Here is a 24,347-nt window from a genome sequence, read left to right as displayed (position 1 = left end):
TGCGGCAGACAGGAAGTCTTTGTAGTGGCTGTCACACTCCTCGTCCCATGTTGGTATGAGTTGGTGACGGTAACCACGTGGGATTGTCCTTTGTGGGGCTTTGTATAGGGCTTTACAGAACGACATATAAGATGTATTCAGGTCTGCTGATGTTGGATCTGGTAGGTGACAGATCTTGTTATCAACTAAGCGCCTGAATTTAGGCCAGTTTGCTTTTCGAAAGTTCCATCTCTTCACAGCTTTGTTTGGTATTGGCCTGATTGGATTAGCCGGGAGTATGAGTGATGGTCTATGCTGTGACTTGGGAAACGGACTGAGGATCAACTGCTCTGGAATGGATCCATTAATGTCGGCAAAGGCCAAGTTAGTTGTTGTGTTCCATCTTCTGGAGTGGAAGCTGTCCGGTTGTTTTGGATCATAGAGCAGTTGCAAGCCAGCGGCTGAGGCCCAGCTTTCAAGTGTTTCACCATCTGGATTAGTGGTTTGGTAGCCCCATGTGGTGCTATGGGAATTGAAATCTCCGCTATATATGCAAGGAGAGGCAAAGGCAGTGATGGAATTGCCTTGCAGTTTTGTGCTTGGTGGTTTGTACACATTGACTACGGTGGTGCCTTCAATTTCCATTGCCGTCCATTCCACTTCACTTTCACTTTGCGATGAGTTGATCGGGTTCCAGGTGGCAGAGTTCTTCACAAAAGAGGCTATTCCATGTATGCTGCTGTTGGTGCAAGCAGCCAGGTTGTAACCAGAGATCTTGAGTTTGGAATGATCCAGTGAGTGGGTTTCTTGCAGGAGGATTGCTGTTGCATTGTGCTTTTCCATAAGGTGTTCTATGATTGCACATTTTGCTTAAGTAAGGCCTTCCACATTTAGCTGCATTATTGTCACTCGGGCCCATGCAACAGATGGATTTGCATGCCCTGATAAGGGCACGTGCTCTGGGGCCGAGTGTTTATCCTTTTACCACCCCGGAGGGTTGCTGTCTCTGATTGTTGACATTCGCTCTACAGATTTGTAGATTACCAGGGCTCACCACGTGGAGGTTGTCAACGTGTGTCTTTAGACATTAATTCAATACCTGTATATCTTATAGCTAAACCCAAATGAAGCCCAACCATTGGTTGGTGTCATGTTTGGGGTGCTCTGTGGTCACATTTTGTGTTTAAAAAACAAAACAAAACCCACAGCTGCCTTAAATTAACAGAACCAGTAATTGCCAATATATCTTTATTCAGTCGTCGTTCCACCACTATTTACAAGCTCAGAAGAATTGGAAATGCGGTTTGAACTGTAAAAGAAATTTGAAGTAACTCAAATTATAAAGCATATTACTCAAGATGTCAAATCATAGTTCTTGAAATTATTTCAGTAGTTCACCCCTGGCTCAAAGGCGACCTGGTTACTTCTGCCAGTATGCTTGTCTCAAAAGATTAAACCATGCAAGTCAAAGTTCATATGCCCTGAAACCTAAACTAACTTGTAACCTTTCAAGCCTTTAAGATAAGAAAACCTTTATTTGTCCCACACTTTGCATGATTGGAAGGATTCGAGCTTGTGGTTCTCACTACCGTCGCGATAGTCGCCGCTTCGATCCTCTCAGCAATGCCAACAAACATGCACCCAGGGATCACTCATGTGATATCTGGAGTTGATTTTGCGGGAGTGTGATTGGGCAATGAATCAGCACACTTGCAGGGCACAGAGACACGATCAACCATTTGCGCTCGCACTCACGCCTACGGACAATTTTGAGTGTTCTGTTTACCTGCTACGCATGTTTTTGAAATGTGGGAGGAAACTGCAGTGCCCAGAGAAAACCCATGCAGGCACGGGGAGAAGATCCACTCCAAACAGGAAGGCCGGAGCCGAAATTGAACCTTGCATCTTTGCACTGTGAAGTGGACGTGCTAACCAGTCGACCACCGTGTCACCCTGCCCCAGTGATTTGGTTGATAAATAAATAAATGGCAGAATAATGTGGAATTCAATGCCTTCTGATAGCTGGGCCTCTTGGAGCGGGTTTCGTGAACTGGTGCAGCGACAAAGTTCAGTTAGTGGCAGAATCATCTGAAACTGATTTCTGACAGGCCCGCTCTTGGCGCACACCATCATGATGGCCACGTTGCTGCAGAGAATCGTCTGGAGGTTGATCAACTCATGCCAAGTATGTGAAGTGAATGAAACATCAACAAATTAAAAACAAAATTCTGATAAACCCCTTATTCATGTCTGGCCAGCCCAGGTAAGCCCGTTGGTATAGGCCATCATGGGTTGGCCCTGCCCTATACATGCAACATACTAACACTGCAGTTGATACAGAAATAATCAAACACAAGATAAAACTCCCTTTAATATGCAATGAATCATTTTCAAGTAACCTTTTTTTTCTGTCTTTTTGTTAACAAAACAATACTGTATACAAACACAAAATTGCTACATCAATGTAAACATGATATTTTAAAAAATGATTTGTATTGTGATAAAACCATTTATTTGCTGCTGAATTTCCCCCTTTTTTAAATTGCTCTATTTTTCATTGACCAACCTTTACCATGCTCATGTTTAATATTCCAAAAGTTGTTAAAATCAATGTGGCAATATAACATTCAAACGCCGATTTGTGCACGCGTGTGTTGTTCCTATTTTCATTGTAACACTCAGATGTTAAGGTCTGCGGTTCGATGTTGAACTAACTGGTGGAGTCTCATGTGCACATCAGCCATGCATATTGATAACTGCATTCTTTTACTTATTGGTCTACATCTTCAGTAAGAACGTTTACATCCGGTTATTCCAAATTATCAGCAGTAGGTTGGATTTTTCTGTTGTCGATATTGAAAGAAGCACAAAGAAGGCTGCTAAAAAAGTATGTCATGCAATCTGTGTTTGTGTACACATCCAATGGAAATCAAGGAATCGCAACATGAAGAGAAAGTGAGAAGACGGTGCTGAGGCGTGGGCACTAACTCAAGGCATCAGTGAGACAGTTCCTGCGCTGGCGAGAGGAGTGATAAGGTAGGACTCGGAAACAGAGGAGCAACAAGTCAAACGAAAATTCAGCTAAACAAAGGAAGTTATCAGGATGCTCTTTCCAAAACTGTGGGGGGGCACTGTTCATTTGTGTTTGCGGTTCTGTAAAAGCCTCAACACATAACTTGACCTAACCATGGGCTCTTTGAAGAGGCTGAGGACAAGAGGGAGGGACTGTGTGTGTGTGTGTGTGTGTGTGTGTGTGTGTACACGTGTGCCAGATCTGAGTGGCTGGGCAGGCAGAGTGGAAAAGAGTCTATGACAAGATATTGGACATGAACTCATAGAAGCGCTTGGAGTACTGCTCCGGGTTCACCGTCGAGATCTCGGCCCCCGCCTGGAAAACACGAGCCAGGGAATGAGAAAGAGGGACCAAACGGATGAAAAGGAAACTTGGAAGATGATCCTGCCAATGACATTCTTTCATTAACTTCCTCACTTCTAACAAACCAAATAAGATAAGATATCCTTTATTTGTCCCACACTGGGGAAATTTACAGTCTACAGCAGCAAAACGGGGGTAGAAAGAAGAAAAACAAAGTGTTTGCATTCACAAAAATAAATGTTTCAGTTTCAATGTACATAGTTCAATTAAGTGCAATATAAATATAGATATAGATAAGGTGGCTCTGCTATTTACAATTGTTTTTCACGTAAATGCAGCAAAAGCGGCATTTACTGATCACTGGTATTGCATAATCTGCGCAATCTAGCAGGCAACATCACGCGAACAAATACCCGAGCGAACGTCTGGCACAGAGTGCGTTCACTTTTAGTTGACTATTGGTAAATGATGCTTATTAGTAGGCTAATAATAACGATGGATACAGATTACTCTCCACGATAAGACGGCTGCAGCCAGACCAGTCTAACTCGCGTACTGTGTCACCCAATCACCTATTTCGGTGTTTTATGTCTGACTTGATCGCTTAGCAATTAGCATGGCTCGTCTGTCTTTCACTGGTTACTGAGGCCCGTCCTCTTTTCGTGATGATACTTGTAAGAAGTGTTGCTCATTCACTGGCATGGAGGAGATGCTTAGTAATTTGTGCTGCGCTGAGACCAGACGTGAAATGGAACTTGCGGCTCCGCATCGTGTTTAGCCAAATTAGCGAGCCAGACGTAGCTTGGAAGGAACTGGGGCAGGGCAAAATAGGATGCAACAAGCACTCCTTGATATGAACAGCTGAAAGCAGTGTGGCTGAAAGACTGTTCAATGTGGACGTGATATATACCTGTATATATTTTGAAAACAATATGGTGTTAATTTAATCGCATTCATGACAGGAATACTGGTCAGGGTGGCCCGACACCATGCCGTACTGGACGCCATTCATGTCAGATGATGGAATTTTTTTTCTTTTCTTCAAATATCCAGAAAAATCTGTTATGGGTGTAACAAAGCAGCGTTCATTGATTTCCATGATTAAATACATCCGATATGTAACATTCGGCACTTGTCAAGTGGGTTAACGGTTCATTGAGGCATCTTTCCGAAGCATTTTTAGAATTTGAATAACCTTTACGCCAAGTGTTCCCGGATCATCTCACTCTGAAATTTCCGAAGCAAAAAACCCAAACTGAAAGGACTCAGAAGAGCTCTGGTTGCGCATTTCTCGAAGGAAACATCACCTTTGTTCGCTCGCTCTCCATGCCCACAGCAAAGCACGTTGTGCTAAATTCAAACAAGCAATCAATAATCAAACATTTAAGCCGTAATACTAAGCATATGAAATTCGATCACGCTTGATCTGAAAACCCATGTTTTCAACGGTCAGCGGCGCAAATTATTGTTGAATATCTTACGTCACCAGATCCGGACCAAAGCCAAATAAAAAGTCATGACGCTCACCCCGTGTTTCACAGTTTTGGCAGCATGTGCAGCTTTTTTCTTCGCATCGTAATGTGTGAGGATGTCGATGATCGCCATGAAGTACACCTCCTTCTTGACAGAACCTGGCGGGGGGGGGACGATGACTCATCAGGTGATTCTACTTTCATAAAAAATGAGTTTTAATTATGATGGATTGGCTCAGTGGGTAACTTTAAAAAATAGCATGTTTACACTATTTCAGCAAATGCAAAGAAAGAGCAAATGATATGCAAAAAGAGAAGAGCGTAAAAAGTTCCTGCTCACTGTCATGGCTCTTGATTGCGTAAACATCAACGGAGGGGTCAAAGTCCCCGGGCCCAAAGAAGCCACAGTTGACGGGGTTTCCTGGGCTATCGGGTGGTGTGCCAAACGAGCCAGTGAGCACGCCTCCACCCATTCCGTCATTCTCATACTCTTCCTCATCGGCACCAGCCTCCACATCCATCTCCTCCTGCTCGGCTCGATCCACATCGTGGATCCCCACGAGAAGACTGTAATCCATGATCTTCAGAGTGGCCAGGAACTGAAACATACACCATTGCATTTTGTGGACTCCAATCAATTTGCAGGGCCGTATTTCAGGGGGGGGGGGGGGGTAAAAACAAAAACTCCTTGCTTCACGGCGTAAACAGCAAATGTCAGCCGTGCTTCCGACAAATTTACCTCAACATCATGTTTTAGCTTGTCCAAGAAGTACTTCTTGTTGTCGTCTCCTATTTGCAGCTTGTGGCCTTCATTCAGGAAGTCGTTGTCTTTGAAAGTGGGGAGCTCTTTCGCCTGAGGAGAGCAGACGATAGGGCATGCGAATTTTTCTTTGCAACTGTCTTCAACAAATATCAACAAATTCCAGTTTGTCCACACAACACCACTCCCTGATCAAACGAACGCTCATCGAAAATAGATCAAAATTCATTTCTTCCATTTGTTGTCGTCTCATTTTATTTTTTTGGGGTGGTGGGGGGGATCAAATGTACCTTTTCCTTGTCACTTGCTTCCCTTGAGACCGTGGAACCCTAAAAGAAGAAATATCGGTATAAATAGACATGACAGAAATAGATGATAACACAAGGAGCATGATTCGTGGGTTCACGTCAAACTTTCTGAAAAGGCATTGCCATGAAAGAAATCTGAAATTAGGGGCGGGCCACAACGTTCACGACTGCTGGCAGTGAAGCCACGATGAAACAAGAAAAGGAAAAACGGAAAAATACAGTACAGCACCGTTGTCGATCACTCCCATTGGGTTTGTTGGTTTTGGAAGGCGTTATTGATCAGAAACAGACTCCAATCCGACACAAGTTTGTGGAGACCTCAAAATATGATTTAGATTGCAAAACCACCATCATGGCAACAGCATTTTGGATTTGGGCAGGGTATGACTGCAAATAAATGATTGCAGATTAAGCACAGACTGCGCAAACAAAAAGAAATGCATTGTGACGATCTTTGCCAACATCCATCCATTCATCCATTTTCTGATTCGCTGATGCTCACAAGGGTCGCGGGGGGTGCTGGAGCCTATCCCAGCTGTCTTCAAGCAGTAGGCGGGGGACACCGTGAATCGGTCGCCAGCCAATCGCACGGCACACAGAGACGAACAACCATCCGTGCTCACACTCACGCCTAGGGACAATTTAGAGTGTTCAATCAGCCTGCCATGCATGTTTTTGGAATGTGGGAGGAAACCGGAGCACCCGGAGAAAACCCACGCAGGCCCGGGGAGAACATGCAAACTCCACACAGGGAGGCCAGAGCTGAAATTGAACCTGGTACCCCTGCACTGTGAGGCCGACGTGCTAACCAGTCGACCCCTGGGCCGCCCTTCTGTCTCTGATTCATTGGACGTGAAATCCCATGTAGAGTAAGGTTGCTGCCTCTATAGAATTTCCTCCCAGAATTGCGGTTTGGAAGGAAAGGCTGTGGGGACTGGTTCTAAATTGCAATAAAACAACAACAGGATTCTTTTTAGTAGTTTTCTTTCCTCCAATTTGCAAGCAAACACAAATGTCTCATTTTTTGACTCTCTCTTTGGACTTCCATGAACGACAGTTGCGTCTTCTTCAGTTCCACTGCACATCATTGTTCAACGCTAAATGATACCACCACCGGGCAGCAAAACAATTGAACATTTTCTCACTCTAACTACATCTGAACATGCACTTTTAGCTTCAAACAGGTCACATAAATGACTTCAAGAAATCACACAAACTCGCAAGTGTGGATTACAGCAAACAAAGCACCGACTTTACTACCTCAAAATATCAAACTTCATGTCTCATGAAACATGATACGGAAACGTGGACCGCACTTCTTAAACATTCAACTTCTCAACCATCGAGATGATAAATAAAATAGGTGTATAAAAATTTACGTCTATCGAGCTCCGGTCAGTCACATCACACGTCCAGCATGCTGCAGTGAAGGGAACGCACGATTATATGACGCTTAAGTGACACAACAGCTTCCGATTTCAAAAGCCCCAGCAGGCATCAAGCTGCAGCGGTGCCTGATCAATTTCATGAGAAGTCAAATCTTTTCACTCATGAAATCGGACAATGCAACATCTGGCCAAGTCACGGCAGATGTCTTTATGCCCTTAAAATTATGTGACTAGTGAAAACTTTGCAGGGTGGGGCGAGGGGCCTTCCATTTTCAAATGATTTGACCGGAGGATGCGTTTTCATTGGTCGCCGCTCAAGTTGCGCGCACAGAGATGGAAAACTCAAGAAAAATTGAGCAGAATGAGCACGCTTTTTTTATTCCAGCGTTGATGCTGCTGCTTGCAGTAAAGCCCTCCGCTCCCATTGACCCGTCAACTTGCAGCCTTTGCAATTAGCAAATTGCATTTTGTCATACTGCGAACTATATCGCAAATGCATTTCATCGTTCAGCCCTAATTTTAAGGTGAAACGTGAAAACTCATTCAGAACTCGCCAATGAATATCCAGCTTGGGCAAACAGGAAGTGCAAATGAGATGGAGAGAAAGAGCTTAATTGATTCGGATGCTTCTATCCTGATGGTGCAGGTCGTGCTTCGAGAGCGGGTTAGTGACCTGCATATCACGTATGTGGCTGCAGCGCTAACCTGTGTTAAAAATTTGAGAAATAACAGGCAGACACACATGAGCACGCTCGCCAAAATACCTTCAGGTCGTATTTGCGATGAACAGTGAGGCGATGGCTGAAGACATTCCGGGTCACGACCATGTACGTCTCCACCCCGTCCACTGTAAGCCTGTACATACCCAGAAATTGAGGGAGCAGCGTGTTGCCGTGACACTCCACTATAAACTGCGGATAACGGAAAGTAGAGAGGTACATCTAAGACACAAAGAGTGGCAGTGAGGTACCAAAGACACAGAATCAAGTTAATTCTTCTCCCAAGTGCTATATTGTTTAAAGCAAGGGTGCCCAACGAGTGGGTCGCGATCGACCGGTAGCTCGCAGAATGGTCCCAAGTTGATCGCGAAGGGTGTGTGTGTGTGTTTCAACCTACGGTGACGCGTGACCTGCATCACCAAAACTTGTTAGCGCTCAGCAGTCTGCAATTGCAGCTTGCGATCAGAGCTGTCGCGATGTTGCCTTTATTATTATTATCAGGCAAAGTGCGTTTTCTGTACAATTCACCAATGGCACTGGCAAAGAATGGCAATCTGGAGTGCCGGGAGAAGCATTTTATACCGGTACACGTGAGCTGGGATTGTGAACATGCTGTAAAAGCGCATCCCACAACTCAGCGTCAGGTCTTGATAAAGGCAGGCAGTGATTTTCACCAACTCATGGCTCTACTTTTGTTTTTTTTTTGGTGGCTATTGCTCATCAGGGCGTATGCGGGCGTGTGCGGTAACGGGTCGAACGCGGGAGGTTGGTTGATGGAAAGGCAGATCTTTGGTCAAAAAAGGTTGGGCACCCCTGGTTTAAAGGCACATTCAGAAAACGAAAATTCTTCCAGGCTGCATTTCAACTTCCAAAATATCCGCCCAATAGTATATGTCAGCATAAAACGCCGTCAAGCAAATTCAACGGCGAGCAAGAATTCTACCTGGTGGTATTTTTTGAGGATGTTGTGCATCTCAGCGATGTCCTCACTGGACACAGTTTTGATTACAAATCGATGGTCGTAACTGGAGAGGAAACGATTACCAAAACGACCCTGGGAGTCGCTGTTGAGGGGAGCGCTTCGCGTGAGAGAGTTCTGCGAGAGAGAACAACAGGATTCCTTCAAGACCTCTCCGATAAGTGCAGGAGCTCATCCGATTACAAAATGACTTCTTGTCACTTAGCGCTTACCTGGTAGTCTTGGTCATCGATGCAAAACCTCTCCCTCAGGTTTCGGAACACCATGGGACAATATTCTTTGAACTTAAAGCGACTAGGAAGGTTTTCTCTGACAAGGGACAAGTCACACAGCCAAGCGATGTTACCTTTGCTCGTTTCGTCCGACTCTTGCACATTATTTGCGCCTTTTGGATGAGAATATGACTGTGACGCTTGGCCAACATCCCATTCAAAAGGAGATTCAAAAAACATGTGACGAGGAAGCAGTACACTTTTGTCACTCTGGAAGGGGAGGAAGACATTCACTGTGCACTTCATTAGACACACCCACACTAATGCTTTTCCAATTGATGTTTTTGGTCTATTTAACCCTTTTAGGGACAGCGGTTACTCCAGTGGACAGCTTATCACGTTATCAGGTGACAGTTTATCATTATTGGTGCATGAAAGGGTTCAAGAGAAAATGCCCAGTTTTGGGAGACACAGAAACATTTAGGCCGCATATTATGGTCAATTACAGACTTGTGAATTGATGGTGTGCAAATGGTTGGCTGTCTGGAGGACCACGCCACATCAAACTAAACAATCCAGTAAATCTCGTGAGCTGCCTCTTTCCGAAATTGTGCCTGTGAGCGAGCGATTCTAAAATTCACCAGATTGTGATGTAACATAGCAGCAGAGATAAAGGTAAGCATAGCAGCATGGAGTTTTGTTGGTAGCACAAATTGCCATTAACTTCTGAAAATTAGAATATATTTGATAGCTGGGGCGATTGCAGAGGCTTGCGTGTGCATCGCAATTCACACTTTTTAGACTCTTGGCTTCGCCTTTTGTCATTATGCAAAGAAAAATGGGGCTGGCCATTGGCAAAGCAGTTACATGGGGCAGTGACTTATGAGACAGGGAGGCCTTTTCAAAAGCAAATAATCTCAGCAAGGCAAAAAAATGCGCGGTGTAAAGTATGCTACGATTCTTGGTCCTTGGAAATGTTGACAAAAGCATGCAAATGAGGTGTTTTAAATGGTAGGAAAAACAACATCTTTCCTTTGATTGGGCTGTAGAAAAGGTTCGCGACTAAAATTCGAGCTTCCTTTTCTGGGAGGGGCATTGGATGGTACGTGTACCGTTTCCCAACAACAAAATGGAGGATTACGAAAGAATAGTTACAGAAAACATGAACTATTTGACACTGTGGTCATATTGGAGGAAGTCTGACCATTTCAGGCACAGAAGCAGTCAAACACTTCTGAGAAAACAGTAGACAGCAACCATTTAAAAAAATATTTTTCAGAAGTGCCTTTATGGGCAACGAGAGCATAGGAACATCAATGTACCTACTTGTTAAATAGGTGGTTGTCCACTTTGATCTTACTGTAGGCTTTAAAATCATCTGGCATCAGCATGACTGGTACAGGCACATTACTTAACTCGTTAACCTGACGGAGGAAAAGAGCAATGGATCAGACAACTGGGAGAAAGAGAGAAATAGAAACAGATATTGTCGGCACTGTAAGAATAACACATAGATCAAAGAAATAACATGAAAATGATCCCCTGCTGAAAAGTAAAATGCAAGTTGAACAATGTCTTGCACGCGTTCACCAAGAGTGAGGCAAGCTGCTGTCAATAGAAATGATGACGTTGTGCTCCAACAGGACTTGGAAAAAAAACCTTAGTTCAGTCGCAGACGGTACAATTTCAACTCAACTAACAATTCACACGCAACCACGATCTTTCAATCCCCACAGAGTTCCTGAAATGCACAACTGCAAGATTACAGGAACATTTTCACCACATCCGTGGAGGTTCTGCTTTGGCTTGAGAGTCTATCAATCCATTATTTGGTCAAACCAACAACCAAAAGTCCAAATTTGAAAAGGGTATCAGGGTCAAATTTGACCATTTGTATAATAATAAAAACGTATCTTTTCATTTGCATAATACTGAAACAAGCTATTTGTGGTATTCGTGTAGATCGACATTGAATTCGGCTTCACATTGTATTGGTCACATAATTTCTGTAGGTAGCAAACTTTGCAGTACTCGTGCTGTGGCATAACACAACATATTTACTATTCAAGACAAAACATTGAAAGGTAAAATGAATTGCGCTGCCATGTGAAAAGACGGCTTTCAAAACACTTGCTGAAGACCACCAGAGAAATACAACTCCACTATTTCAAAGAAAATCATATTCAGCCGTGATGTTCTGAAACAATTAAAAAAAAGAAAAAACGGACAGACTGTGGAGTGCAACCAAATGCAAACATTCCCATTAGATTTTAAAATGTTCTCCAAACTTCTAAAAATGAACCAACCAAATCCAGAATCTTAGCTGAGCACCAAAAAACTGTCTCTTATCTTCAAGCTTTAAAATGCAATCTATTGCTGATGAGAAGATGAAATCTTGCCTGTCTGATGGCTGCCTGCTCACACCACAGATCAAACTTGTTCATGAGCTGCAGCCACAGAGCCACTCCCAAAGTTCATCCACAGAACATCAGAGATGCAATTTACAAAAAAAAATTAAATAAAAAAATCACCCCATTCTTTGATTCAATAACCGATACAAAGTGCATTGCGTGCAATAAACTGGCAGACTTGCATGGGCACTTTTCACTATTTAAAATAAAATTGCTTATTAGACAGCCTGCAACCTTTGCTATTGATACTGTGCGTCTTACTCGGCTCAACAAAATGTGACTGGGATGCATGCTCACCAGCTACATTTAGAACATCTGCGCAGTCATACAAGATTCAACACAAGTGCTGTATCCATGAATTTGGTTTTTTTATTTTGGTGAACAATGCTATTGATATTTTTAACAGTGACAGTACAGGTTTAGCCGATTGCTCTGCGGTTTATGCAAGTATAGGGCAGATCCCTGTAGTTATAATTAAGCTGAGGTTGACAACGTCACACTCAAAACCAGTAAGTAGTAATAATTAACATAACAAAGCGATTGACAACTGTCTTTTCTTTTTTTTTGTGTGTGGATGTGCACCCAAATTTAGATTTGTTTTTCCTTTTCTTCTGCCACATACAGTACATACCTAGTTGGGTTGGCAATGAGGCTGGAAACAACTGTTCACAGAAAGCATAAAGCATAATTTTCGGGCCCAGTTAATTGGATTGTTTTGATTTTGATTGACACTGTCAGAGAGGTATTCATTTGCGTGTGATTGTAGTTTGCAGTGGTGTTGAAGAGCACTGCATGAAGGTGATTATTTTAGTAACCTATTTAGTCAAATGAAAGGCGAATCGTTATAAGAGTCACAAATGAGGTTGACTGGTCGCACATCAATCGATGGCCATGTCAAGACATTCTCTTTCACAACTATAAAAAAAAAGTCTTCAGTTAAGGCATGTTTTTGGAATGTAAAAGGTAGCTGGAGAAAAATTCACCCAATTACAGTCTAAACACTTGTATTTTTTTTTATTTAAAAAAACAACTTTAGTTTATTATGAATAGCATCCATCCTAATTGGGGTTATTGTTCTGATATTTTCAGGAGGTTAAAGTGGGCATGAGTAGCGACATCTACATAAAGTTTGGTGGTGACTGATCAGTTTTTACGCTTTTTCTGTCTATGAACAGAAAACCATTTACTGCACATAGCATCTTTAATATATTAGTTATTGTTTTGATATAGGGCTGCAACTAATGATTATATCAATAAATCCGTCTCTTATTTGATCAATGAATCCGTGAATCAGATTTTTTAAAAGCATGTTTCATTTCCACCCCTTTATTAAAAAAACAGGACATAATTTCAAATTAACAGTGCAGAAAAAAATGAATTATAGTTCGGTTGCTTGTCTGGTTCGTAATGTGAGAAAATAGGCAAAAAAAAACTGTTTTTGAAAGTAAAAGCAAATATTTTATTTGGATTCAACACTAAGCTAAACAATTTGCTTTCATTGAGGACTACAGAAATCAGATACTTGCTGCAGAGAAGCTGACATTTTGAGCAAATTGGGCAATTATTTAAACATTTTAAAAAAGGTACCCGAATGATTAACTGATCATCTAAAATAATAATAATAACACATTTTATTCATAAGTGCCTTTCAAAACACTCAAGGACAATGATTGATTAGTTGTCGATTAACTGATTCATTGTCGGACTTCTATTTTGATATTTTCACAGGGTGAAGTGGGCATGATTAGGGATGTCCACGCAAATTTGGGTTATAACCGATCACAGTATTCAGACATTAATGCATTCAGGTATTTCAGTACTAAGCATTTTAGACTGTCCCGGATAAAACACGAACTTCCTACACGAAGCCCGGAGCTGAGAGTTGAACCCTGAACCTCATATTTGTGAGATAGGTGTGCTTACAACTCATCAATCATGTTGCCTCTTCAAGGGGTAACATCTTAAAATAGCTCTGACCACAGGGAAGGTTCAGGCAATATATATATATATATATCACGTTTGGAAGAGCAGGCAAACTTGATGCATCTCTTCCATTATCCATTATGAAGCATGCACGGGTGTACCTAATGAAGTGTCCAGTGAGTGTCGATTAAAAACAGAAGTCCTTCTGCAGCAGCGGAAGCGAAAATGAGAAACCTGCTGCTCCAGCTGCCGGTCACACCCCTCCCACCATGCCTGCACATTCGGCGACAGCACTCCAGTCAATAGCACGGACAACACACGCAAAAGGTTCCGACGTGCTTGGAATTCAAATTTGCAACCGACCGAGGACGAGCTCAGTGTTGTATATTAATCTGCAGAGTGGCACACACAAAAGACACACGCATGCAACAGCCACAGTACCGTGCAACGGGGTGACAATTGAAACCGTCTTGCACCCTCCGAAGCACACAAGCATTACACTAAAACGGATATATCAGTCGATGAATTACGCTCACATCGTCCTGGTTTTAGAGGAGTGCAAGTGGTTAACAGACAAGCTAAATCAAAACAGCAACATAAACACACCACTCAAAAGTCAGTCGAAGCACATTTTTAAAAAAAAGAAAAGTTACCGTGTGATTCACACCCCACATTAAAACGCTGAGGATGGGTTCGCTTGCACGGAACAGTTTCACTTTCTGTCCTATAAAATGCTTTTTTTTCGTCTTGGTTTTGCTAGCGCTGACAGGCGCTGCGCTGGTGCAGTTGGATGACATGTCTCGGACTGGGAATTCAGAGCACGCGCCACGGCATTCACAGTCGTTCGGAGCTTCTAACAGCACCCCATCGCCCCCTCAAAAAATCGGAAAGTGAACAGCTTTAAAAAAAAATTAAGTGCATTGTGCTCGTCGTTCAACTCGAAGCGTGTCTCTGTCTTGGAACAGTCTGGTTGGGAGTCAGGGGTAGTCGAGCATTTTGCGCCGTCACCACCCTTCCTCCTCCCGAACAGGCCGCGGGTCCACACAGCAGCTAGCTGGCCATCAGGCTACAGCGGGCGTTGCGTCATAAAAACAACCCAACACGGCAAACATTAGTCCAACAGCTCCTCTTGCCCCTCTCTTAATATTTATAGCCCACAGCCCATGTGACTCGGGTTCACTTTGAATTCAGTAATCTCAATCTGATGCGCCTAAAATTGTTGTCAGTTATCGCCAACCAGCGTTGGTTCGTGGTCTCCTCAAGATGGCGTTTTACACGTTTCGGTCAACAGCGCCCCCAAGCAGCCCGCCGAGTGAACTGCTGGGACTCCCACTCACCTTGATCAGCCAAACCTTTTCAGAATGTTTGTAAACAACTGGCAGATATACGTAACGATGTCTGACTAAAATTACACCGATGACAAAACGTCGTTGTGTTTCAGTTTGCGTTCTAAATTTAGGTTGTTGTTATTTTTTATTTACTTAAACAAAATAAAGTTATGCGGCATGACGTGGGTGAGGAAGATAACGTGAGTGAGCTCTGCAGACAAGACTGAAAGACTGCTTGGTGACGACACTTGGAACTCGACTTCCATCGTCGGTTTTGTGGTAGGCATTTTTGTCATAGGTAGTAAAATGTGTCTGAATAATTCAGCAAAACAATGGCTGTTGCTAATGTCAGCTCAGTGGTAGGCTTTTCATTTTATTTTAAAGTTCAAGTGTAAAGTAATTTCAGAAAATACCAAATGAAATATTTTATGTCACAAGTAAAGTAAATAAATAAAAGAGAATAATTAAAGCATAAAAATAATTTGCAATTTGTAAATTCAACAAAATAATCATTTTCCCGAAGTGAGATTCTGGCGAGAGAGAAACCCCGGACGTGTGATGTCATTTAAAGAAAAACAATGCAGAGGTGATTGCTCAAGGGAAGCTCAGCTTCCCCTAAAATGTCCAAAAATTAGTGATCATGTGTGTACCAGTGGCGGATGCTGGTCTGTCAAGGAGGGGAAGCTCAATTTTGGCCAACATCATAAAATATGTCCATTTATTTAAATGTGAATTCTATTCTCTTTACAAGAAAATGATCTGTGACCCTGTCATACCAATAAGGCGTCTTTTCCAGGGACTTAACTAGTGTCCTCTCTAAGGCCAGCAGAGCTAGGCTGCTTAAACGGCCTTGACCCATTGTGTTGCGGGTGTAAGACTTGAGCCGCTTTAAACAGGAGAAGCTCCGCTCTACACCTGCAGATGTAGCTCCAATCGCTGCCACTAATGCTAGCAGTTTGTAGACCTGAGGCATTGAACTGTCTAACTTCACCGCTGCTCGGTGAGGACGGAAACTGTAGTGATATACTCAGTCTGCGAACACAAGAAACTACAAGAAACCCCACCAGAAATAAAAGATCATTTATAAATAAAAGATTAATTTGTCGCTAGTTATTTACAACAAAGAGTGTCGCTAAGCTGATTAGGAGAAGTCTCCAGCTCAACTCAGAACAGAATGCGAATTGAAAAATTGCTCACATGGACGCCTACACTAAAAGGTCGGTGATTGGCTCATTTCGATGTCAATCAAACTGGAACACAGGCTCAGACAGATCATCCAATCTGATGCAGAAAAACGGCGCGTCCGGTACCCGCCCACTGCCATCCAGTACCAGAGACGCCGAGCGTCCGTGGGTGGGAAAAAAAACAGCTTGTATCCAATGAGTCGTCTCCGTTCAACGCATTGGGACAACCGACCCTGAACTCTCGAGACGCTTGGCATCCGGGAAGTCCACGCTCAGCGGAAGCTCAGCGTCCACCGTTTAAAGCACAGCGAAGCTGCGGGAATGAATGAGAAGGGAGTCGCGTCGTAACCAGTAAGAAAAAGCTGATTCGGAACAAAAGTTGAGCACGTTGTAGCGCATATTTAGTCAATGACATGTACACACAATGAAATTTACATTCATATATTTGATCACTTATTCTTTGACATTTTAGGGGAAGCTGAGCTTCCCTTGCAGTCCGAGAGCAATCACCACTGGTATGTACATACAATTGTGTGTACATGTCATTGACTAAATATGCGCTACAACGCGCTCAACGTTTGTTCCGAATCAGCTTCTTATTGAGAGTTCAGTGTAGGTTGTCCCAATGCATTGAAACGAGACGAATCATTGGATAAAAGCTGGTTTTGTCCCGCCCATCGGACGCTCAGCGTCTCTGGGAGTCTATGGACAGTGGGCGTTTATAGGCGGGCCGGACGCTGAGCTTTTATGCTTGATGATTGGATGATCTGTCTGAATCTCTTTTTGATTGACAGCAAAATGAGCCAATCGCCGATCTTTTGATGTAGGCATCGTGGGAGCATTTTTCAATTATCATTCTGTTCTGAGTTCAACTGGAGACTTCTTATCATCCGAGCGACACTCTTTGTTGAAAACGACTCACGACAAATTAATCTTTCATTTCTGGTGGGTTTTATTGTAGTTGCAGGACACTAGTTAAGTCCCTGGAAAAGACGCCTTGTTGGTGTCACGTTACGCACGAAGCAGGAAAAGGGAACTGCTTCGTACGTAACGGAGAAAACGAAAACAAGCGGATCCCCGAAATAGCAGACACCGACAAGGACTTTGTAAAACACTAATATTTATTATAAACAAAAATCCCGCCTAATAAAACAACAGAAAACGCTGGTCTCAGAACGATAGCCAGGAAATAAGGAACGCGACAACAGAAAGCGCTGGTAAAAACGAGCACCAGGAAATAAGGAAATACGACAACAGAAAACGCTTGCAAAACAACGGCAAGGAAAAATATGTTAAACGAGTACTGATTTACATACGCTAAGAAAATGTTTCCCGTGGGACGACGATAATATAACCAACCGCGAATGGTGTCGAACAATATGTGTAATCAATAATAATAATACTATAATATAATATAATAATATATCATATAATAATACTCCGGCAGTGATTTGACTGTCGGAGCGCCTAGATATAGCAGGTGCAATCTCTGGCAAATAGGCAGCAGGTGTGCAGGCGGCAGAAGTGAACGCGTGCCACCTGCTGCCAAATACGGATCATGACAGTACGGACGCCTCCCGGCGGCCCACCCGCTTTTCGCGGACCGAATGTATTCCAGGTTCTTGTGATCCGTGAACACAGTGAAGGGCTCTTTAGTCTCCTCGAGCCAGTGTCTCCACTCCTGTAGTGCCGCCACCACAGCTAGTAGTTCACGGTTTCCCACGTCGTAATTCGCCTCGGCGGCACTGAGACGACGAGAGAAAAAGGCGCAGGGGTGCAGCTTCTGGTCAACCGGAGAACGTTGAGACAAAACTGCCCCCACTCCTGAATCCGAGGCGTCCACCTCTACTACAAAAGGGTGGTCTGGATCAGGATGCTGCAGTACCGGTGGGTTAGTGAAGGCTCTTTTCAAGTTCGTGAACGCTGTGTCCGCGTCCGAGCCCCATGTAAACGGGAGCTTAACGGAAGTCAGCCGGGTTAACGGTAGAGCCTGTTGGCTATAATTACGAATAAAACGTCTGTAGAAGTTGGCAAACCCCAAGAAGCGTTGCAGTTCCTTGCGGCTGGTGGGTGTAGGCCACTCCACCACCGCCTTGGTCTTTACGGGGTCGGCTCTCAGTTTACCCTGCTCGATGATAAATCCCAGGAAGGAGATGGTTTGTACGTGGAACTCACACTTCTCTGCCTTGACGAAGAGCCTGTTCTCTAATAACCGTTGTAAAACGAGCCTGACGTGCTGTTTGTGCTCCTGTACTGACCGGGAGAATATTAAAATATCATCGAGATAGACGAAACAAAAAACGTTCAGCATGTCCCTCAATACGTCGTTAACAAGACTCTGGAACACAGCGGGGGCATTAGTCAGACCGAAAGGCATGACTAAGTATTCGAAATGGCCTAATGGGGTCTTAAAAGCCGTCTTCCACTCATCCCCTCCCCGCACGCGAACCAGATGGTACGCACTACGCAAGTCTAATTTTGAAAAAATTGTGGCCGATTGTAATGGAGCGAAAGCGGAATCTAACAACGGCAGGGGGTATTTATTTTTGATCGTAATGTCATTGAGCCCCCGATAATCCACACACGCCCGTAACGACTTGTCCTTCTTCTCAACGAAGAAGAACCCGGCACCTAACGGTGATCGTGATGGTCTGATGAGACCTGCAGCGAGCGAGCTATTAATGTAGTCCCTCAATGCCTCTTGTTCAGGTCGAGACACCTGATATAATCGAGAGCTCGGCAGCGGGGCGCCCATCTATGGCGCAGTCGTACGGACGGTGCGGAGGCAGAGATCAGGCGCGATCCTTACTAAAAACCTGTTTCAAATCGTGATAGTAACTAGGCACCCCGTCAAGGCAGATGTCTTCAGGGGCATCGTTACCGACACGCGTGTGCCCCCCTACGGCAGACCGCAAACAATGCTCGTGACAGAACGGGCTCCATAGTTCTATGGCCGGGCGGTTCCATGATATGATTGGGTTGTGAGTTTTGAGCCAGGGGAAACCGAGAATAACCGGAACGGCTCGGGAATGCATTAAATAAAACCGTCTGTGCTCTACATGATTCCCTGACAACCTGAGCTCGAGAGGTTCGGTGATCTGTGTCACCATCGCCAGAAGGCGTCCGTCGAGATCGTGGACACGCTTCTTTTCGGCTAGCTCCTCGATTGAACAGCCTATCTCAGAGGCAACTGACTAAAACCCTCAGCCTCTCTTCCCCGCACGGGATGCTGGAACACCCGACGAAAAGCAGCCACGAAGTCGGAGAAGGAAGACCGAAGGTTCGGTTTTGCTTCGCTCACTGCAATTGCCCATGACGCCGCCCGACCAGTCAATAGGCTCATGACGTATGCAACCTTTGCGTCATCATTGACATAACTGGAAGGTTGCTGGTCAAAAATGAGCGAGCACTGGTGGAGGAAGTGCCCGCACTGACCATGCTCGCCTCCATAACGTGGAGGGTGTGGCAGCATCGGTTCCCTACGACAGGTAGGTGACTGGACGGGTACTTCCGGGGTAGGTGCTCTCCGTCCTTCTAAATAAGCTACGCGAGGTTCGTACTCATCGAACCTGTGAGCCAGCATGGAAACCGCGCCGCGGAGCTCTGAAATGGCTTGGCTCTGCTGACTCCTAAGTTGCTCTTGACGGGACAGAGCCGACAAAGCCTTCTCGATGTCTGCGGGATCCGTGGTGGCCGGAATATTCTGTCACGTTCCGCACGAAGCAGGAAAAGGGAACTGCTTCGTACGTAACGGAGAAAACGAGAATAAGTGGATCCCCGAAAGAGCAGACACCGACAAGGACTTCGTCAAAACAAAAATATTTATTACAAACAAAAATCCCGCCTAATAAACAACAGAAAACGCTGGTCAAAGAACGATAGCCAGGAAAGGAAAAACGCGACAACAGAAAACGCTGGTAAAAAACGAGAACCAGGAAAATAAGAAAACACGACAACAGAAAACGCTTGCAAAAACCGGCAAGGAACGTATGTTAATACAAAAACTAGATCAAGCACGATAATACAATGATTCCCTTGGGACGACGAAAATGTAACTAACCGCGAATGGTATCAAATAATAATTTGTGAAACATGGGCAACAGCAGTGGCACGGCATGTAATACTCCGGCAATGAGTCGACCGCCGGAGCGCCTAGATATAGCAGGTGCAATCACTGGCAAATAGGCAGCAGGTGTGCAGGCGACAGAAGTGAATGCGTGCCACCTGCTGCCGAATACGGAACATGACAGCAAGAAAGACGCCTTCTCATTAAGGCCACTCCTATCCTGTCTGGAAGAAATCAAAACCTGGATGGCACAAAATTTCTTGAAATTCAATGAAAAGAAGACAGAGGTGATATTGTTTGGTCCCAGTGGCCCTTGTACATCCCATCCCGTAGACTTGGGCCCCCTGTCTCCTTATCTTAAGCCTACAGTCTCAAACTTGGGCCTTAAACTGGACAGTGATTTCAAACTTGATCGGCAAATTGGTGCCGTTGTTAAATCCAGCTTCTTTCACCTTAGACAGCTGGCCAAAATAAAACCTCTCCTCTCACATGAACACTTTGAGACAGTAATTCATGCCTTTGTCACATCCCGGCTCGGTTACTGCAATGCCCTTTACTTTGGAGTCCGCCAGTCCTCCATTAAGCGCCTTCAGCTTGTCCAGAATGCCGCTGCTCGCCTCTTGACTGGTACTCGTAAGAGGGAGCACATAACTCCTACTCTGGCTTCCCTTCACTGGCTCCCCATTCATTTTAGAGTTATTTTCAAGATCGTCTTATTTGTTTTCAAATCTCTGAATAATCTAGCGCCACCTTACCTCTCTGAGCTCATCCGCCCCTACACACCTGCCCACAGACCGCCTCAGGTCTGTGGACCAGACATTATTAGAAGTACCAAGAACTAAACTGAGGCTCAGAGGGGATCGAGCCTTTTCTGTTGCTGGTCCCTCTCTCTGGAATGACCTCCCACTGAACATTCGGCAAGCCTCCTCGCTGCCCATCTTCAAAACCCTCCTCAAAACTCACTTGTATTCTTTGGCATTCGCCTCAGCATGACTTAGATTTGTTCTTGGTTTTTCTGTTTGGTGCTTTCTACCGCCTTTATTACCGATTTGTCTTACTGTTTATTGTGCATGTTAAATTGCTCCATGTACAGCACTGTGTATGCAGCGATGGCTGTTTGAAAGTGCTCTATAAATACTGTTGACTTGACTTGACTTGACATTTTATGATGTAGGCCGAAATTGAGCTTTCCTTCCTTGACAGACCAGCATCTGCCACTGAAACAATGGCACAGCTCAATATGGAAAGAAATCGATTTGGAAAGGGATGTTTCAAACTTATCTGAAGGGATCCAGGTGTTTGAACAGTTGCAGGAAGAGGAGGTTGTTGGCAAGATGTACGTTTGAGCAAGATGCAGATGTGAAAAATGTTGTGCCCAAACGGACTGGCATGGAGTAGAGACGTGAACCACCGCGATCTGAAGAATAGTAAGCTATATAGGCTGCGGTTATTAGCCTACCGTTATTGTTTGAAATTCGATGTTGTGCCATGCTGTATATTGCGCACTATGGGATAACCTAATTGGTCCATAAATTCCTGCGAGCACCGAGAGGAGGCGTCATAATGGGTTGGTGTCCTACATTGTCATTGGTAAGGTAGTTCTGTTGCGTTGTACAATATATCAGCAGCCCTTCTGCAGCATTGTTCATTGCAAACCATTACAGATTATTCCATTCATGCACTCCTTTATTTTGAATGTTTTCATACAGGAGTCCACCCATGTACACCTATAAGATTTTGAATCAAATGTCTTTGGAAACAACAGCCAGAGTAATTATTTGATTATTACACCATCCTTTTTGCAAACCCTTTATCAAAAGCAAAATGGTTGCGAAAACTGCGGTCTCTCGAAGTGCTTGGAAGCACCAAAGTATGCTTATAAAATAATAGTTTTAGCTGTAAGTGTGACTCAACAATAGTTGGCCAAGTTTACTTCACATTTAACCTTTAAAAGAACACGTTTGTACCACTTGTTTATTGTAAACTTTTTATGCTATGTGATCTGTTGTACTGTACTGTATTTCTATTTTATGTAAAAGGTACAGTGTGTAGAATTTAGTGCCATCTAGTGGTGAATTAACTGAATGCAACGACTAAAGGTCATAGTGCGTACATTTTGAAGCACACGCACTACGTTGCCTCCAAGTGACCAAAATCCTCAGCAGAGCTATAAGCAAGATGTCATACCAAAACGACCTCTAGCATTAGCCTCAAGTGACGGAGTATATGTATGAAAATTGGTACACACACTGTACTCATGATATTGAGTAACTACAATAGCCAAATTTGTGTGTTTTGTGTATCAGTAGCAGAAAGATAGCGCTGAAACATGGCAGCTAATTAGCGGTTACTTCACCAACTTTTACATAAAAATATTGATGTAATAGAACATTTTTGTGCTTATTTAATTAAAAGTGAGTTTATGAAATAATTAACATTGACAAATCAACAAATCTTTACTCACTGTCTCTTTAAATGAGCAATAGAGGAGCCATTTATTCATATATAAATGATTATGCTAACTAACATTGAATTTCCACCTCATCTGCATGTTTTTTTTTAAATCATTGCACCTGTTGAATCCAGTGGGCACCGTGACATCAATTTGATGTTGAAGATTGGTTAACATTTGGACTACCATTATATATAGCCAACAGAAATGTTGACCTCTTTATTGTTGTAAAAAGGTCCAAGCAAAAAGATCAATCTCACATCCAAGTACTACATGATACATCCCAGCTGTCTTCGGGTAGTAGGCTGGGGGCACCCTGAACCGGTTACCAGCCAATCGCAGGGCACACATAGGCAAACAACCACTCAAGGGACAATTTAGAGTGTTTCTTTAACCTGCCACGCATGTTTTTGGAATGTGGGAGGAAACCAGAGTACCCGGAGAAAACCCACGCAAACACAGAGAGAACATGCAAACTCCAAACAGGCAGACCGGAGCCGGAATCGAACACTGCACCTCTGTATTGTGAGGCTGACGTGATAACCAGTCGACCCCTGGGCCACTCTATTATTATTATTATTATTATATTTATTTAGTATACTTATTTTACCTAGTAGCTATTTTTCTGTTGTGAATGACTAATTTTGAGTTACTTATCACTAAGACATTAAAAATATAAAGAAACAGTGGTGTGATTTTTCTTTGATTGATGGCCAGTCTTATCTGCAACAGCCAATTACAGCCTTACTGAAATAAATTTTAGGAACACAGGCAAGACTTCCTGCACATTTTTCTAGGGGGAATGTGCAAGTTTCTTTGTGTGGCATTATTTAATGTGGCTGCGGTGTCGATGTACTCTATTAGGCATTGATGTATATGTATTTTAAATGTTGGCGATGATAATAGTTGCTAGCAGTTGTCGCAAAGGGTGCTATTCAAGACTAGTCACCAGGAGTGCGACACTCTTAAATCCAAATATATGTGTTGTCTGCAGAGTATTAATAATAATTGCTCCCACACCCCAATGCATTTCCTGGGCCTCCCTTAAGACTGGGCTCTGGCAACAACTGTGATTGTGAATGATTGTTTGTCTATATGTGCCCTGTGATTGGCTGGCAACCAGTTCAGGGTGTACCCCGCCTACTGCCTGAAGACAGCTGGGATTGACTCCAGCATGCATGCAACCCTTGTGACGATAAGCAGATTAGAAAATGGATGGATGGATGGAGGTAATGTTCCTTATTGGCAAATATTGTATATATAATATTTGTGAAAAGAATGATAATATACTGTCCATTTTAACAGCTCTTAATATCAGGCTTCTAAAGCTAGAACAGCCACTGCTATGAATGGGAAATATATGGCATTCCATTTGGCACTTAAATTGAAATACTGACTGTCAGTGTCTCACCAGCCATGAACCTCACCACACATCAATGAACTGAACGAAGGCACCTAAAACATAGCGACAACATTTGTTGAAAACACACACAAAAAAGAAGTGACAATTTGCATCACTCTACATTGTGAAGCATATCGTGTAATTTAAAGCATCAACCCACTCAAAGGTGTCAATTGTGTCATGAAAAATAGCACTTAATGCAACAAATAAAAGGCAAATAGATAGATACAGAGGTGGTGGAACAATTTGTTGAGTGGGGGGCACGGTGCTCATTGGCCACTTCCAAGAAAGAGTGCATCGGTACTCCAAAATTAAATAAACACCAATTTGATGGGTTGCTCCATGTAATTATGCTATTGATAAAGCAACAGGCTCAGACAGGCACCAT

General features: G+C 43.6%; 1 protein-coding gene across 2 annotated transcripts; it reads right to left on the bottom strand.

Annotated features, from left to right (window-relative positions):
• Positions 1 to 2,332: 2,332 nt before the first annotated feature.
• Positions 2,333 to 14,790, bottom strand: LOC147200782 (phosphatidylinositol 5-phosphate 4-kinase type-2 beta-like). Of its 2 annotated transcripts, none has more exons than XM_086120019.1 (10): positions 14,181 to 14,790; positions 10,520 to 10,617; positions 9,194 to 9,290; positions 8,946 to 9,098; positions 8,048 to 8,194; positions 5,878 to 5,916; positions 5,567 to 5,680; positions 5,168 to 5,426; positions 4,883 to 4,986; positions 2,333 to 3,367 (listed from the first exon to the last, which is right to left on the bottom strand). In XM_086120019.1, the coding sequence occupies exons 1-10, from the start codon at positions 14,322 to 14,324 to the stop codon at positions 3,287 to 3,289; spliced, it is 1,236 nt and encodes a 411-aa protein (XP_085976145.1). In that variant the 5' UTR covers positions 14,325 to 14,790; the 3' UTR covers positions 2,333 to 3,286. The 2 variants fall into 2 exon arrangements, with proteins under 2 accessions (XP_085976145.1, XP_085976146.1); XM_086120020.1 differs by having other exon boundaries at positions 13,689 to 14,318.
• Between the last annotated feature and the right edge of the window lie 9,557 nt (positions 14,791 to 24,347).

This window comes from Hippocampus guttulatus, chromosome 9 (genome assembly GCF_054856545.1).
Source record: "Hippocampus guttulatus isolate MCC_2025c chromosome 9, RoL_Hgut_1.0, whole genome shotgun sequence".
NCBI lineage: Eukaryota > Metazoa > Chordata > Actinopteri > Syngnathiformes > Syngnathidae > Hippocampus > Hippocampus guttulatus.
Note: the sequence above shows the minus strand (reverse complement) of the source record. Positions and strands in the feature narration are given on the sequence as shown.

Excerpts from the sequence above, each read along its gene's own strand:
- LOC147200782 (XM_086120019.1), bottom strand. The coding sequence starts at position 14,324 with ATGTCATCCAACTGCACCAGCGCAGCGCCTGTCAGCGCTAGCAAAACC. Across the intron at positions 5,681-5,877 it reads AAGCAAGTGACAAGGAAAAG|GCGAAAGAGCTCCCCACTTT; the intron begins GTACATTTGATC and ends TGCTCTCCTCAG. Across the intron at positions 3,368-4,882 it reads CCAAAACTGTGAAACACGGG|GCGGGGGCCGAGATCTCGAC; the intron begins GTGAGCGTCATG and ends CGTGTTTTCCAG.